This window comes from Magallana gigas, chromosome 5 (assembly GCF_963853765.1).
Source record: "Magallana gigas chromosome 5, xbMagGiga1.1, whole genome shotgun sequence".
NCBI lineage: Eukaryota > Metazoa > Mollusca > Bivalvia > Ostreida > Ostreidae > Magallana > Magallana gigas.
In genome coordinates, this window is record NC_088857.1 from 34,443,981 (window position 1) to 34,460,522 (window position 16,542).

The window sequence follows — 16,542 nt, forward strand, 5'->3', positions numbered from 1 at the left end:
TACTGCTTGTTGTTGTTACTTTACCTGTACTGTACATTACAGGCAATGCGGGTGCGCGAAAATCCACGTCAAATATGCGACTTCAGATTTAAGCATAACAGCTGCATTGTAAATAAAGTGTGGTTCATATTAATATAAAATTAATAAATTATATTTATGAAATAGAATTTCATGAAATTGGTAACTACATTCGAATTACAACATAACATGATTATTACGCTGTTGAATTTTGTGATGTGTAAATAAGAACAAATATCTTTGTATTTGACGTACTTATTTCAGTTATTATTTCTAATAGTTGTTAATCCTGTTTTTATAACAATCTTAAAATTAAATATTTTCATTAGATGAACTTGTATCAGTGCAGAGCAATTTCATCTATCTTCTCATTATATAAGTTGACACGCATGGCGCTGTAAACTGTCAATACATGTACATGTGTATGTTTTAAATTCAGAAATGAACAAATGTCGAGAATCAACTAACAAATCTATTTTTCCATTCAATAATAAAATTATCATTCATATATAAAGTTAGTGCTGCGTTATAGCACATTGCATCATAACGTGTTATGTCAGTATGCATTCTTGTGTATACATGTAACCGAGCAGAAAAGAGGCAGATGGTGGTTTCAGTCAATTTATTAAATATATAAATAGAGCATTGACCTATAAACAAAGAAATAATACATTAGACATAAAATACAGTTTTACATGTACATTTGATATGTTTAGTTTCTGAAATCTTTGACAATAAGCTACCGTTACTCCAGTATTCATTTATAATATAAAAACATGTTTTGTAACAATTTAACATTTGAACTTACAAACAAATTTTAGAAATTACTATGACAAGTTTAACTGCAAAAATACGATAACGTATAAACTCTGCAATTAAAATAAAATGCCCTTATCACTAACATGGAAGTAAAGAAATATATAAGTAAATATAATATTAACATACCACAAGATGCAGCAGATATACACTGGATTGACCGATGATGTTGAAAATGAAATACTACCTAATTTTACTTATATCAAATAGAGAATTAAATTTATTGGATAATGAAAATAAGAAAGACCAATGAAATTAAAGAACCAATGAAAAACGAAAGACTTTACTCAGCCAACTCAATCCAGTTGCGCAGTGTAACTGGCGGTTATTTAAAATTTAAGACTGTGTTTAACAAAAACGGATAATAAAATAAATAAAACGAATACATATAGAAATATGTTTAATACTATCACATACTCCCCCGGAAAATTGTTAATCTGTCCTCAGATTATAGATTTATCATTTTAATAAATATATATAGAAACCACAAAATATATAAACCACAAAAATTAAAAAACACAAAAGTTCATTTTAGCAAATGCATGAAAAATATGAATACACGCTGGAACCCCAGTCTGTTCACATTTTTAATTACGGAATCACTGGTTTCTAACTTTACACTATACACTGACGGATATGGTTTTCCGATTATGACGTACACTTCCGTTCGCCACTTATCCTGAATCTTGTCGCGTCCTTTGATTCCTCTGTTGCGTAGATACACCCGATCACCAATCTGTAATTTACTGTCAACTTTTCCCGCTTCGTGTCTTCTCTTCCGGTTATCTTCATTGCTTTGGATTTCTGCTTTGGTCCGACCGTACGCATGTTTAGATCGGTTGTTGAAGTAGCGTTGCCCCTCCCGAGTAGGAAATCTACAGGTAGGTATGGGTCGCGTCCGTACATAAGGACATATGGCGAATATCCGGTGGATGCATGCGGCGTCACATTATATGAAAACACATGTTCTCTGATGTATTCCGGCCATTTCCGTTTTCTCGCTGGGGGTAGAGATCGAAGTAGATCATGGAGTGTTCTGTTAAACCGTTCACATTGACCGTTGCCTTGAGGGTGGTATGCAGTTGTTCTTGATTTCTTGATGCGGTATATGGTACTCAGTTGCTGAATAATTTCTGCCTCGAAACACCTTCCTTGATCGGAATGAATTCTTTTGCACACTCCAAATTTAAAGAATAATTCATTCACTAATATTCGAGCTACAGTTTGGGCTGTCTGGTCACGTGTAGGTGCAGCTATTGTCCACTTAGAAATACATCTGTTATAACCAAAACATTTTCGTACCCTTGTGCTTTTTCTAGTAGGAAAAATTTGGCCAATAACATCGTTGTCTAATCAAATTAAATGTTCTTTCTATGCCTTGATGTCCATTTTGATCGTGTAGACTTTCGAGAACGATGTCCTTTAGACACTCCGGAAGTAATAACTGATTGAGGTCACCTAATTTCGGATCGTTGATCTTTCTGAGAATAACACCATCGATGAAGTCCATGTGTTTTAACTGCCGTAATAACACTTGAGTTCTCTTACCCTGTTTCTTTAGAAAATTTTGTTTTGGGACAGTCTTTGATTTCACAAATTCAACACATCTACTTATCACTCTGTCATTCAACTGCATGTCTTTCAAATCACAATTGGAATAAGTAGGGAAAGTCTCTGCACTTGACACGTCCGTAGCTTCAATGAATATCGCCGAAGACTGTGCAACTTTAATTTCTGGTGGAATCATGGATCCATGAATACATTCACTAATGATGTCCCTAGTATCAGCGTTGGTGTTCTCTTTGCCTGGTCTGTATTTTATTTCGAAATCGAAATCAGCGATTTGTGCTGCCCATTTTTGTTCGTATGCTCCAAGCTTTGCTGTAGATAGATATTTCAGAGGATTGTTATCTGTCAGTACTACAAACTTATTTCCCAGTAAATAATCCCTGAATTTTTCTGTAACACTCCACTTGAGGGCTAGTAATTCCAATTTGAGACTGCTCATGTTCTTTGCGGATCTTTCATTTGGTCTAAGAGTTCTACTGGCGTACGCAATAACAACAATACGTCCACTCTGATTCTGAGATAACACAGCACCGAGTCCATGCGCACTGGCGTCAGTTTCCACAATAAACGGAATAGTAAAATCGGCGTATCCCAGTAGCGGCGCAGTTGATAAGACAGTCTTTAACTTCTCAAACGAATTCTGGCATTCACTGTTCCATTTATCACCAAACTTTGTTTTCGGATGATTCCCGTGGTTCTTGGAAAGTTCAAATAAAGGTTCTGCAATCTGCTAAAAGCTTCGAATAAATCGCCGGTAATATCCCGCAAATCCGAGAAATGATTTAAGCTCTTTGACTGTTTCGGGTAGTTTCCAATTTTCGATACACTTGATCTTTTCATTGTCGGTGGATATTCCATTTTTACTCACTATACGACCTAGGTATTTCACAGATGACTGAAAAATTTGCACTTGCGCATTTTCAATTTTAATCCATGCTTGCGAAGAATATGAAACACTTTGTCGAGACGGTCTATTTGTTCACGCAATGTTTTGGAATACACTATGATATCATCCAAGAACACTAATAAGATATTGAACACTTCCTCTCTGAAACAATGCTGCATTAGTCGCTAGAATGTTGCAGGTGCGTTGGTAAGTCCTAACGGCATTTTTTTAAACTCAGAAAGTCCGAATGGGGTGGTAAACGCAGTTTTCTCTTTGTCATCGTCGGCAACTGCTATTTGGTTATAGCCCGAGGTAAGGTCCATAGTTGAGAACATAGACGATCCGTGTAAAACATAAAATGTTTCTTCTACTCTTGGTAACGGAAATTTATCTTTGATGGTCTTCTCATTCAGTTTGCGGTAATCCACACAAAGACGTAAAGTGTTATCCTTCTTGCGAACTAGCACTATCGGTGAAGCAAACGGACTGGTACTTTCGCGAATGACATCATTCTTCAGTAACTTGCGTATATGCTGTTTGACGTCTTGAAACTGGGACGGAGGAATTCGTCGGTACTGTTGAGCGATAGGCTTGTTGTCCGTGAGGCGAATCTGATGTGTAAGTGTATTTGTACATCCAATATCGTCATCATCCTTCGAGAAGACTTCTCTGTGCTTTCGGAATAAAGATGTGATCAAGAACTTCTCTTCTTCACTACAGTCAAGTTGAAATATATCTTCAGGTAAATCAAACAGTGTCTCAGAGAAAGTAATTTCGTTGATTGCATGACTTGGTTGAATGAAGATCTCTTCAGTGTTCCCCACGCGATTAAAGCCAATATCTGAATTATCACCTTTAACATCACATAGAGACACTGTACCTATCATACTGCGTGGTTTAAGATAAATATCTTCATCACCAATGTTAGCTGCACGAACCCACATACGACCGTTATGAATGTTGACACAAGTATTCACAGTACGGAAATTCCTATGTAAATGGGCACCATTGGTCAAAGGATTCACAATAACATCGCCCTTAACATGCGGTCCGGTACATGGAATAATAATGGCGGTATTTGCAGGAATGCCATTGGTACAGTTCCGAATATTCTGGCAAACCTACAAAGAGACTTCTGTTTTAAATTACATGTCACAAAAACTTCACTTAAATTTCCGTCTCTACGAACATCACCTAAAATGTCCGTGCAGGCACCAAGAATATTCATTCCAATTATTCCGGGAACAGATTCTTTACGTTTACGCGTGGTGTCATCACTCGAGTCTTTCACTATTAGGAATCCACGTTGAGGTATGATTTTCCCGTTATAATTTACGTCAAGCTCAATATAACTAATGTAAGGAATACCTAGTCCGTTAGCAGCATTTAAATGACATGTTGGGTTCACCATCTTTCCAAGCGGCTCGATATACTTTCGATAAAAGGTTTCGGTTATTGCAGAAACCATCGAACCAGTGTCAACCAGGCATCTGATATTCAAATCCATCACACAAATGTTAATCACTGGACACTGTCCTATGATACGACACGAAAATGAAGAGTCGTGTAAACCCCCATCTATTAACGAACTCCCTTTAATAGATGTGACTTATTTTCCGATGACCCGGCTGTTGTTTCACTTGGTTTAGAACGACAATTTCTCTGCATATGACCAACTTTACCGCACTCATAGCACACAGGTGGTGAACGATAAAAATTCCGGTTTTCCTTTGTATGCTGACTGGTTCCGCGATCTCTGATCAAACCGGTTGATCTGCTTTTACTGTGCTTCGATGATTTTCAAAAGCTGTTCCGTTGTAGGCGAGTCGCTCGGCTGGGTGTTTAAATTATGCTGATCACTGATCATGTTCGAATGGGTTGAGTTAGCGGAATCCTTGTCTATCATTTCCTCTTCCTCGCTAAGTAGTATAATTTCGTCTCGGAACTTGTGGAAGTCTGTAGGTTCATTACGCAAAAGCTTCTTTGCTTCTTTTCTTAACAATGAATCCCGTAGACCATTCGCAAACTTCTCGCACAGCGTAATGTGTTTATTTGGAAATACACTTCTGTCTTTTCTGATAACGTTTTGATATAAATCCAGCAATGCGTATGAATAGTGTCGAATAGTTTCCGATTCTAGCTGATTTCGTTCAAAGAGGACAGTCCAAAATGGCGTGCGGATCCTGTCGTATATCTGGTCGGAATTTGACTTCTTCTTTTGCTTGACCCTCTAAATGTGAATATATCAAGTCAACTTTTTGAGTATCTGAGTATTTTCTTGCTGAAAACGCAATTTCTATGTCATCCATCCAGTCATCATCAACAGATATGTCAGATTTTGATTTATGGCGGCCACAAAATGTCTTTTTTTTCTTGTTTCTGGGATAAAGGTTTGCTTTTCAATGACTTGTTTCGATTGCGATCTATATTTTGCTTCTAGTATTTCCATTTCCAATTCATGGACACGGTGTTGCAATTCAGCTTTCTTCATGGTGATAATTTTACAATGGTATCAAAAGTACTCATGAAAACGATTCACAAAGCGGAAAGTACTAGGGCTTTAACACAGACAGGAAATCATTCGGCATGATATCTACTCACTGAAACAATAGCAAGTCGAACAAGTTCTCCTTTAAATCCATTCATTACTTTCCAAATGAAAGCTGAATACTATGATACTAGTAAATAACAACACATTGTGTGGAATTAGCAACGACACGCTGCAGCTATTTAATATTTGGCATATTAAATGTACACACACATAATTATGTCATAAAGTTGGATCACATGATTTATCTATTTAATAAAACAATTCTGAAAATTTAAACTTTCCGCTGTACGTGGCGTCCTAACCTGGTATTTAACACCTGAGCAATTCTTTATATAGCCTTGCTAATATACCGGTTCTTAAGAACCAGGTGACACAAACAGGTATTCGAATGAAAACCTTATATATCTGGATAATTAATTCATTATTATACCAAGTAGAAATTGATATCTGTCTAATTCGTCCCTCAAACGAAAGAAATCATATTTCTTTCCGATATAAAATTCACTTCAATTAGAAACTTAGCTGCATATTTGGAAAATAAATTCCTACGGTGGTCAATGCTTGAATATGTTTTCTCGCAGTGCCATGATGTAACCGAGCAGAAAGGAGACAGATGGTGGTTTCAGTCAATTTATTAAATATATAAATAGAGCATTGACCTATAAACAAAGATATAATACATTAGACATAAAATACAGTTTTACATGTACATTTGATATGTTTAGTTTCTGAAATCTTTGACAATAAGCTACCGTTACTCCAGTATTCATTTATAATATAAAAACATGTTTTGTAACAATTTAACATTTGAACACAAGTTTTAGAAATTACTATGAGAAATCTAACTGCACACATACGATAAAGTATAAACTTTGCTATTAAAATAAAATGCCCTAATCACTAACATGGTAGTAAAGAAATATATAAGTAAATATAAAATTAACATACCACAAGATGCAGCAGATATACGCTGGATTGACCGATGATGTTGAAAATGAAATACTGCCCAATTTTACTTTAGTTTGAACGGTTACTTATATCAAATAGAGAATTAAATTTAAATATAAATACATTTACTGAAATGTTTAAATGTTTTTTATCGGCATGAAATATCAACAACAAAACTATCAAAACATGTTCTTAATTTGTTTGAAATGTGTCAGAACATATGAGTACGGTTTAACAACATTTCGTTCTCAAAAAAAAATATAGTTATTCTGTTAAGAGAGAGGCTCGGTCGCGAGCGAACGCAAACCTCTGTCACGGCGGGTAGCTGGTACACCATCACGACCAACATGACAAGGGATACCCACAATATCTTTCGATTACATAATTTTATGCAACTCTGAGTATCTCTAAGGCTCCTTCCTCTCTGCTCTGTTATAATTCAGTTCAGAGAGATACACGTTAATTTGATTTTTCGCATTACGATGGGGCGTATTCGACACGATTTGAAGCTGGAGATAGTTAGAATGCATCGGAGCAGTACTTCTGTTGTCTTGAAGAACACACGGCTTCACACTTGAAGATTGTCGTCGCAAACGTAACGCACTAGAACGTGGGAATCCTAGCGCAATTACAAACGACGAGCCATACTTAAAGTAACGCAACACAAAATCACTAAAACGTGAATTCACAAAAAATGTTTTTTACACATAGAAGACCTTGTAAGAAATGAATCGAACATGCTAAAAATACCGGGTTGGTGATTATAGGAAGCCCTAATTTTTAATCACTTGCTCATCATTAGTTGACACGCATGGACTTCAACAACAAACAATACAATAATAGGCGGACCAATTAATTGTTAAGAAAACACAATCCCACTGCGTACACATTTATAATTTTATTGGCAATTAAAACAATTTCATGATAATTTTTATTTTAACGACCTTCTTAAAATATGATAATGGAATCGAAAATATTTTATTTGCAATTGCTGCACAAGTATTAAATTAAATACTTTAATAATTTATTTAATAGCTATAAAATAAAAAAAAAAACAGTAAAAAAGACTCCAAGTATTTCGATTATAATCTGTCAAAATCTGGTTAAATATCGTCATTAAATATAAATAAACATGCAATTTATTTGTCATTCGGGGAGATAACTCCTGCTTGTATACGATACTTTTCCATCGATAATTTTACCGTGGCGGGGACAGGTAGATGATGAGTTTACCGTGATGAAAATGCGGTATACCTGTCTCACCTGGCCGATTTATACCGTGACGGCGCGCGGAAAAAACACGGGATCCGCGTTACATGTACTGTATCTCGTAACGAAAAGGATATAGAAAATGATAATTTTACAACAGTTTCTGTTAAATTATGCTTACTGGTGTGTTAATGTATGTTTGGCAAACTTAGTACATTAAAGTTAGTTACCACTAAATAAATGGCTTAATCGTACATCCGGTAAGACTAATTTTTAAACACGTCGGTCAATCCGGAAAATTCCGAACTCTTGAAACCTCGAGGTTTTTCCTCGGTCCCATGGACTTCGAGCTATCTCGAGTTACCGGTACTAGTATCATCAAAGTTTACATACTTTTTTGCACTGTAAAGGAATCAAATCCTACTTATTTTCAAAGTTATAGGCGTATCGTTACTTGCGATATCCTGTATTTTGTTTTTGAATTACAGGTTTGTATGTCTTCACATGGACAATCCGAGAATACAATGGTAATCAACATTCTGTTACCTTGGTGATTAACAATGAAGAGTATGGGGCTGTTTACCAACACGCGCATGTCGGGGAGACAGACCAGAGCAGTACAACTGTTGTTCTTTACCTTAACCAAGGGGACGATGTATATCTAAGAACCAGAAACGGAGGCGGAATACCAGACGGAAACCTGCCTATGACGAGTAACCCATGGGGAAGAACGTCTTTTTCTGGTTGGAAAATCAATTAGCTGCTTATATCTGAAACTACGTGCTCTTGTGTCATCAACGATATTTATATGTCATTGAATAAAGTAGAATATTCAGAATACTATAGTACTTTATAAGAGAATATTTAGAACATAGACTAGTAAAAAGTTTATTCATCCCATTTCTAACAATTGTTGTTCGCTAGACGGTTTAAGCACTATTAACGATACATTTGGTTAAACGGATAAGATACAATCAAAGAGTCGTATGTATATATAGCTTCATTTATCATAATATGTCATCTAGTTTATTCATCCATAAAAGGATATACATATAAACAATGAAATTCTTTCTGACTTTAATGACAATAGTCAATATATTTTGCACTTTGTCTCGACATTCAATAAATGAATTAATAAGCTTGTTGGTTTGCACGCGGGTAAATATATGAAGGTTGTGATCATTACACTCAGTATAAAATAATAATATTTTTTATAAAATTATATATTTGCTATTATGTAGGCATCAATTATTAAGGAGCCTGGGTGGTCAACACATTAAACGACAGACCGCATGTTTTTAAAGTATGGGACATTTTACATTTTTTTGCTGACTAAATTAAAAGAATCTTTTTATTCAGTCATACATGTTTGAGCCACCAGTACGGATAAAAAACGATGATATTGCCGGAGAAGCGACGATAAAGTCGGCAATAACGATCAAATTGATCGATGTGTAACATTGTTAACACAACTTAGTAAGGATTATAGCTGAAAAAAATCGGTTAAAAGTGTTTATTCTATTAAAATCTGCAATGGTCTTGTTTTTTGGCGTTCCTTACGACTCAGAATGTTCATTATTGTAAAACTGTGGTGCATAAGAAGTTTGTTTCTTCGGCCGTAACTGGTCACAACTTTCTAAGGTTCTTTACTCAATATTACATTGTATAAATATATGTTATAAAAGAAGGCAAGAACGTTTTCTTTAATTTTCTGTAAGATCCCATATCCGTATCTTTTTATCCATTTACGTATAAATGTATATCAACAAACTTTGTCTCTTTCTCGCGTAAACATTTAGTATTGACAACTGGATCCTTTACTTCTCCCACAAAAAAATGAAACTCACAGAAATCTCACCTACCGTACTTAAATTAAGATTTCTGCAGAGTTTGAGCTATGAATGAAGAAACAATTTATACAAAACCGACGCATACATGAACGTATAGTTTAACAATAACAATAAGAAAACAGCTAATGAAGCGAGGCGGTATCCAAAATGGCGTCCCCTCGTTATTTTTCTCCGATGAACTTGCGTTTTGTACACAGGCTCCTGTGGATAAACTTCTATTTTTTTCTATTTGAAAAATAAGCCAGATCTATTTATGAAACTATAATTACAAAAATATACCATATAATTAATAATATATGCATTGAATATTTATTTATAAATCCTCTCGTCGACGGATAGACCCCTTTCCGCATACTTTCGTAAGGGAAATTAAAAAAAAAACCAACAGTCCAAATTCCCATTTTTAGCGGCTAGAACACCCGCAGGAGGCACAAAACACCATCATGTCCCGTTATTGGCAATTTAATAGGTGATAATTAGTTTAATTGTCGTTTAAATCTAATCCAATTACAAAGATGGGTAACGGCACATTCTCGCTCGAGGTCGCATATGACGTCACACATCATGGCGGGTAGATCGAGAGAGAAAATATGCATATCGCGACATTTGAATTTCATTGCTTTCAAACTCACGAAATAGGCAGATTATTTTATGAAAACGATAATAAACTTTATTTTTAATGAATATAGAATGATTTTATTTAAAAAATTCCGAAAATTGAAAAACATGCGATATGTCCTTTAACCATCAGATGTTCTTTAAACTTTGACATGTGATATTAATGGCGATAATGGCCAAGACCATCGAGCTCTTTTAATTTTATTTAAAAAAATCAGTGTCAAGAATAGTTAAATTCGTGGTTAATGCTCCTATTATATTACAATAACTTTTAGATATCAGTATTGCCCTTTTAATGAACATTAATTTAGTGGATCAATTCAACCAAAATCCACAAAAATTGGTATTCAACGATTAATATTGACACAACCACGACTGTGTTATATATTTGATAGATCAGTAAGAAGATTTCAATCCTGTGATGCTTTTAGGTGCTGTTTTCTCTCTGAAAATGTATCCAACACTTTCATGAACATTTATGCTTGGTACATGTATATGAATAAAAGTATATCTCAATAAAACATTTGTCAGCTTTGTAATACCTTAAATCTATCATGATTTATATTGAGAAAAAAACCTAATTTGCCTCTTTTATTTTACGAACAAAGATGTACAAAGGTTATTAAAATAAAAGTATTGAATAGAATGTAAAACATAATTACATGTACATACACAAAGGTTATCCAAAAGTATTGAATACGTGTAAAACATAATTACATGTACATATACATGTACAAAGGTTATATTAAAGGACATAAGTTATGAAAAGTAAATGAATTAAGCATGAAATATTAAACGTGGGCACCAAATTGAAGAAACAAAAACTAATTTTAATAATAAACTGATCTTATAATAGATAAAAGTTCCAATTGTACAAGAAAAGTCAGCTAATATCGCCGTACCTGACAAAAAATCTTAAATTACGATATGATACATTGGATGGTTTACTAATTAATCAACATTTCGTACGTTTATATTATAGAATTTAAAAACAAAAGTTAAAAGCACCACATAAAACACATTTGATACGCGAATAACATCAAATAACAACAAATAACAAACAAACCAGCAAGTATTAAAGGAAGTATTCATTATAAAAATCTAGAGTCTATATATCATCTAGGAAATAAATACCGGGTATTTCATCTAGGAGAAAAACAATGCTAGTGTGACAACATACCTAGTAATGTTTGATTCAAAATCGACAGCCAACACTTTGAAAGAAACTTATTAACATGCATCACGCCGCCAGATTGACAAGAATTCAAATGTTTCAACTGTAGAATAGTGATGAGTACTGCACCTATGTTCTATTGTTAATTACTGGACATGTTTCGTTTATTATCGGTTTTACAATTTACCCACAAGGGAATTCCAAAGGCAAAGTAAAGAAGAACGCCCTGACCCCCGCTGAAAACTGTATGCAAAAACGAAAACACTTGTAGGTGGGTAATCTGAGCAAGAAAACCAAAACACCAGGACGCACCAGTCAAAGTGGATAACCGGAAGTAAGCACTGACTCTCTGCTGTTCCCTTGACTTGCGTACGTCTTCCTTTTCAAAAATCTTTTTGACCGTAACAAAAAACATAAATGTGTTGATAATGACGCTAATACCAACAGGTAGAGCAAACGTGTAAAGGATCATGTTCGGATTGGCAATGTAACACGTTGAAGTAGAATACCCAAAACTGTTACCACCGCTAGAGTAGAAGCTTACAGATATGTTGACACTAATAAAAAACAAACAGAAGAAGAAATTTACCAACAAGAGAGTAGAAACTTTGGATTTTTTTCGAAAGGTGGCAATGTCAGTAAAAGTCTGAAAGATCTTGAAGGAAGAGAGACTCATCCAAAACATCGAAGATAACCAAAAGAAATGAACGAAGACACCTGCGGTTATGCATGCAGATTTGCTCCAAAGGAAAAACTTAGAAATTGTGTATATAATATTTGCAAATGTTATAAAGAAGGACAAAACAACGATGTGAGATCCTGGAGAAACCAACGGATTTGATTTGACAATGTAAGATATGATCGTCAAGACGGACCCTGCTGTAGACAGGGAAAGACAAACCAATGACAGATATTTACTCTCTTCTAAATCTGCAGATGGCTGGGCGGCAGTTACTTGAGCTCGATTGAACCAGTCCAAACAGATGTCATACTGAAGATTACTTGTAGATTTCTTAAAGTACCTAGAAGGAATACAAGTGTTCAGTTCTGGAAGACACAAAGAGTAGTTTTTCAAACTTATCAGAGTATTTTCCGTACTGATCCTGACTCTGGGACAAGTATACCAGTCGGCAACAACCACTGTGGAGAGAGACTTTAAACAGAAAATACGAGTCGAGGCCATATTAATAAAAGCTAAAGAAGATTTTGTTCGATAACTTATTGGATGAACATAATGACGGGCAAAAAGGGACAAATATCTGTCTTCCTCGTACAAAATAAATCTTTGTCCAATTAAAAAACTTGAAAAAGTTATGTTTAAGCCCAAATAGGTATCCTCAAGAACAACTTCTTTGTCTTTTGCAAAAAGATTTAACAAGTATTTAATCATGTCGTTAAGACTGTGAACACGATTCAGAGTTAATTCAATAAGTGCACCGAATTGCTCTGTATCTGTTCGTTCGTCAAGTACAAATATATTCAGAGAGCATAAATAGTCGCTAAGATTATTCGTAAGCAATTTGTTTTCTAAATGGGTTTGCAAAAGCACTCCAACTGAAAGGAAAGCTGAACTATTGTGTCCACCGATTTTTTCAAAAATCAAATTGATCTCGTAGTTGTTTTCTTCCCATCTGGAAAAAGATGATTGGCAAGATGGTGGTTCAGGTGGGTGATGAGTGTACTCGTATTCCTTCTCACAGGTCAAAGCAAAACAGGTCTTCTACAACATTAAAGAACACATCATTACTAGATTTGCATTATCACTTTCATTCATAACAAATTTGAAAGATTCTTTAAAAGTGTACGGAACTTGCTGCAATATCAGACAAGTGGTTCTAATGTGAAAATTAAAAAGACACCGAACAAAAAATACATACCGACTCTTTATGAAATATTTGTCCATGACCACATTCTACGTCATCGTGAAATTCATCGACGGATCTCTTTTTGTTGAAATTTATTAAAGCCGAGAAGAGTGGGAAATCTTTGGACCCCCCGTAAGCACTGTCTTTTTTATTTTCAATTGGTAATTCTAACAAGTTCATAGAAAAGCAGAGAGCGCAGAATATATTTTTAAATGTTATGTAGTTTGTAATGAAGGGTAGGTAATAGTCCTTGCATGCCTGAATAAGGTACGATGAGTTTCCGTCGAGAGATCCTGTTTGGTTGCAAGTAACGCCTGTTGTAGAAATACAGGGAGTCACCAATTCTCTTATTGTGTTTGGTGGATAAAACAAGATATTGCATGGCGAAAGTCTTTCAAATATCTTCTGATAGACTGCATCGGGAGTCAAAACCGACGACAAAAGATAAGACCGCGACGTGCAAACGATCTTGTCCTGTTTCCAAAACAGTAGGTCGGAAATATTTTCATCATTGCAAAGCGCACATTGAAGATACCGATATGTCTCGTTGGTCAAAAGAGAGGTCACCGGGGTGAAGAGGGACATGTTTATAGATTGGCTTTTAGATGGGATACATACCTTTCCATCTGGACAGCTATCGACCATCCAGTACGACGGTTCCTGAAAATCAGAATGTATGTTCAAAAAAGGCAATGAACAGCTAAGAGAAACCGTTTTGTTTTGTTCCAGTTGTTCGATCGGATCTGAGCTATTTTCCATAAGCAAATGCTTTGAGGGACAACAAGAGGATTTTCTTATACAAGATGCATCGCAGTCGCAAGGCGTACAAGTTCTGGTCATTTCTACATCAAAGACGTAACTTCTTCTTAGACTTTGTCCCTGACACATATCTTGTTCCGGACAAAGAACAAGGTACTGCATCAGCATGGCTCGTGTAGTGTAGTTTGAGATCCATGATGTTAAGTTGTGGGCATCGATGATGTCAGCCGACTCTGGTGTTTTCATTGTGGGCCCGCCATAAAATCCATACCCTGCACAATGTCTCCAATCAAAGAGTATTAAAAGAAATACAGGGATCTACAATTTAAAAAAAAAATACCGGTATGACTAAATTAATGGCTGACATTTTTAAAACTCTGAAATAAATTGTTTGAAAATTAGTTAAAGAATGATGAAATTTTTGTTTCTTTGTTAAAAATAATGAAAATAATAATTTTTTAATGAAATAAATTCCTACTTGTTAATTGAATTAAAAAGTGTTGCATTCATTCATGAAATACACTCATGACACGAAATTTTGACTTACCATTGCGATTCCTGTAGATAAAATAACTTATCAGGTCTTTTTCTGAACTTATATAGTAAAAGGTTGATATACCCCGGGATGATATGACATAAAAAAAGCCACCGATCAGCAATGTGCTGAAATACGTGACCAAAAAAAGTTAATGTGTTGCAATTTTGGAAGGCTAGATGTGATTATGTTCAAGTATCGATGGAAATTTGAATCGCGACTTTTCAGTTACTCTTTAATATAAGCCATTAACAGTTTGACGTGTCACCACCCTATCTGTATGCTGACTTAATCGTTTTGTTATGTGTTGATTGGTACTTTTAGGATAATTTACTCTTTTTATGACTTTTTTCTTTATTTATTTTTCTTAATAGACTAACTTAAGAAATCGTTGCACATCATATATCGGACTATTATCAAGTTCTTTCAAAATTCAAATGTATCATTTATAGCACTGATATTATAATTTTGAATTACAAGTGCATTTATAAAAACAAAAGAAATATGAATGTACAGCTTATAAATAAATATCGTTTATCTTCTCATCAACTTCAGATTAAGCGTGGTAGATTTTATGATATTCCTAGAAAAGAGGTTTTGTAGACAATGATAACTATTACAGATTGAAGGTGAGTTTTGTTTTATTCTAATTTGAAAATTTTACCGAAAAAAAAATAAGAGTGATGTGTGTAAACAAAAACGTTATTATGAAAATTAATCTGCCTTTAAACTTGTTCAATTAAAGTCAACAAAAAAATGAGAGTTGTGAATTTGGGCAAATACATGATTGTAAATGTATCTTTTAAAATGCTCAAAATAAGATATAAACACGGGAATTTGACGTTTTATATTTTTTACATAATAGAAACAAAATATAGTCAAAAATAACATTCATCGCCGCCACTTTGGATTTATAACAAACTGTCACATCAGCTTGAATTTTGCCTAAAACTCATTGGTAAAATTATTTTACGGTCCTCTTTGTCTTCCTATCGGTCCCTCAACATCTAAGTTTACAACCGATTCAACAATCCGGTGCGTTACACCTGTCATTATAAAGGGTAATCAATTGCATCTTTCTTTAGACGATAAGTTACTATATAGCATTGAATCATGATTTTTTGAAGTATACAGTCTCATAACTGCAGCGGTGTGTGCATACAAATTGAGTAACGCGCATTAGCGCGTTATGAAAATTTGCATGCCAGAATCGCTGCAGTTATGAGACTGTATACTTCAAAAAATCACAAGACAAGAATTATTGCATATTGGTTAAAATTATCCATTGAAAACATTCTAAATATTGTTAAATAATGTATAGTGTTTTATGCTAAATATGTAAATGTTAAAGAATTTAAATGGTTAAAAACCTAAAACAATTTTAGATGACAGTTGCTTTAGTAATATTTGGATGAATAACCAAGTACTTAATAATAAATGGCTAATTAAAAGCTTAAAACAAAAGCTAACAGATCATTTCAACAAAACTGGGAATCAATATGCAATAATTCTTCAAAAGGTGTTACATATATAAGTTGTTTATTAATGTAGACTTTAGATGCCAATCGTATGATAATTGTAATTTAAGTAAATATATGAAGAAGGTTTTCGCTAGATTTTGAACTTCACACCAAAAATTACTTCTTGAAACTGGTAGATGGAATGACATATACACATGTAGACAGAAGTAAGAGGTTATGTAATTTATGTTAAAGAGACATTGGAGATGAATTTCACTATATTT

General features: G+C 34.5%; 1 protein-coding gene across 2 annotated transcripts in view; it reads left to right on the plus strand.

Moving 5' to 3' along the window:
* The window catches only part of LOC117682122 (uncharacterized), a 28,441-nt gene extending 19,603 nt beyond the window's left edge, over window positions 1-8,838 (plus strand). For both annotated transcript variants that reach the window (XM_066085791.1, XM_034449098.2), the window contains exon 3: window positions 8,486-8,838. In XM_066085791.1, coding sequence (XP_065941863.1) covers window positions 8,486-8,757 — 272 coding nt within the window. In that variant the 3' untranslated portion in view covers window positions 8,758-8,838. The remainder of the gene's footprint in view (window positions 1-8,485) is intronic.
* Window positions 8,839-16,542: the final 7,704 nt, after the last annotated feature.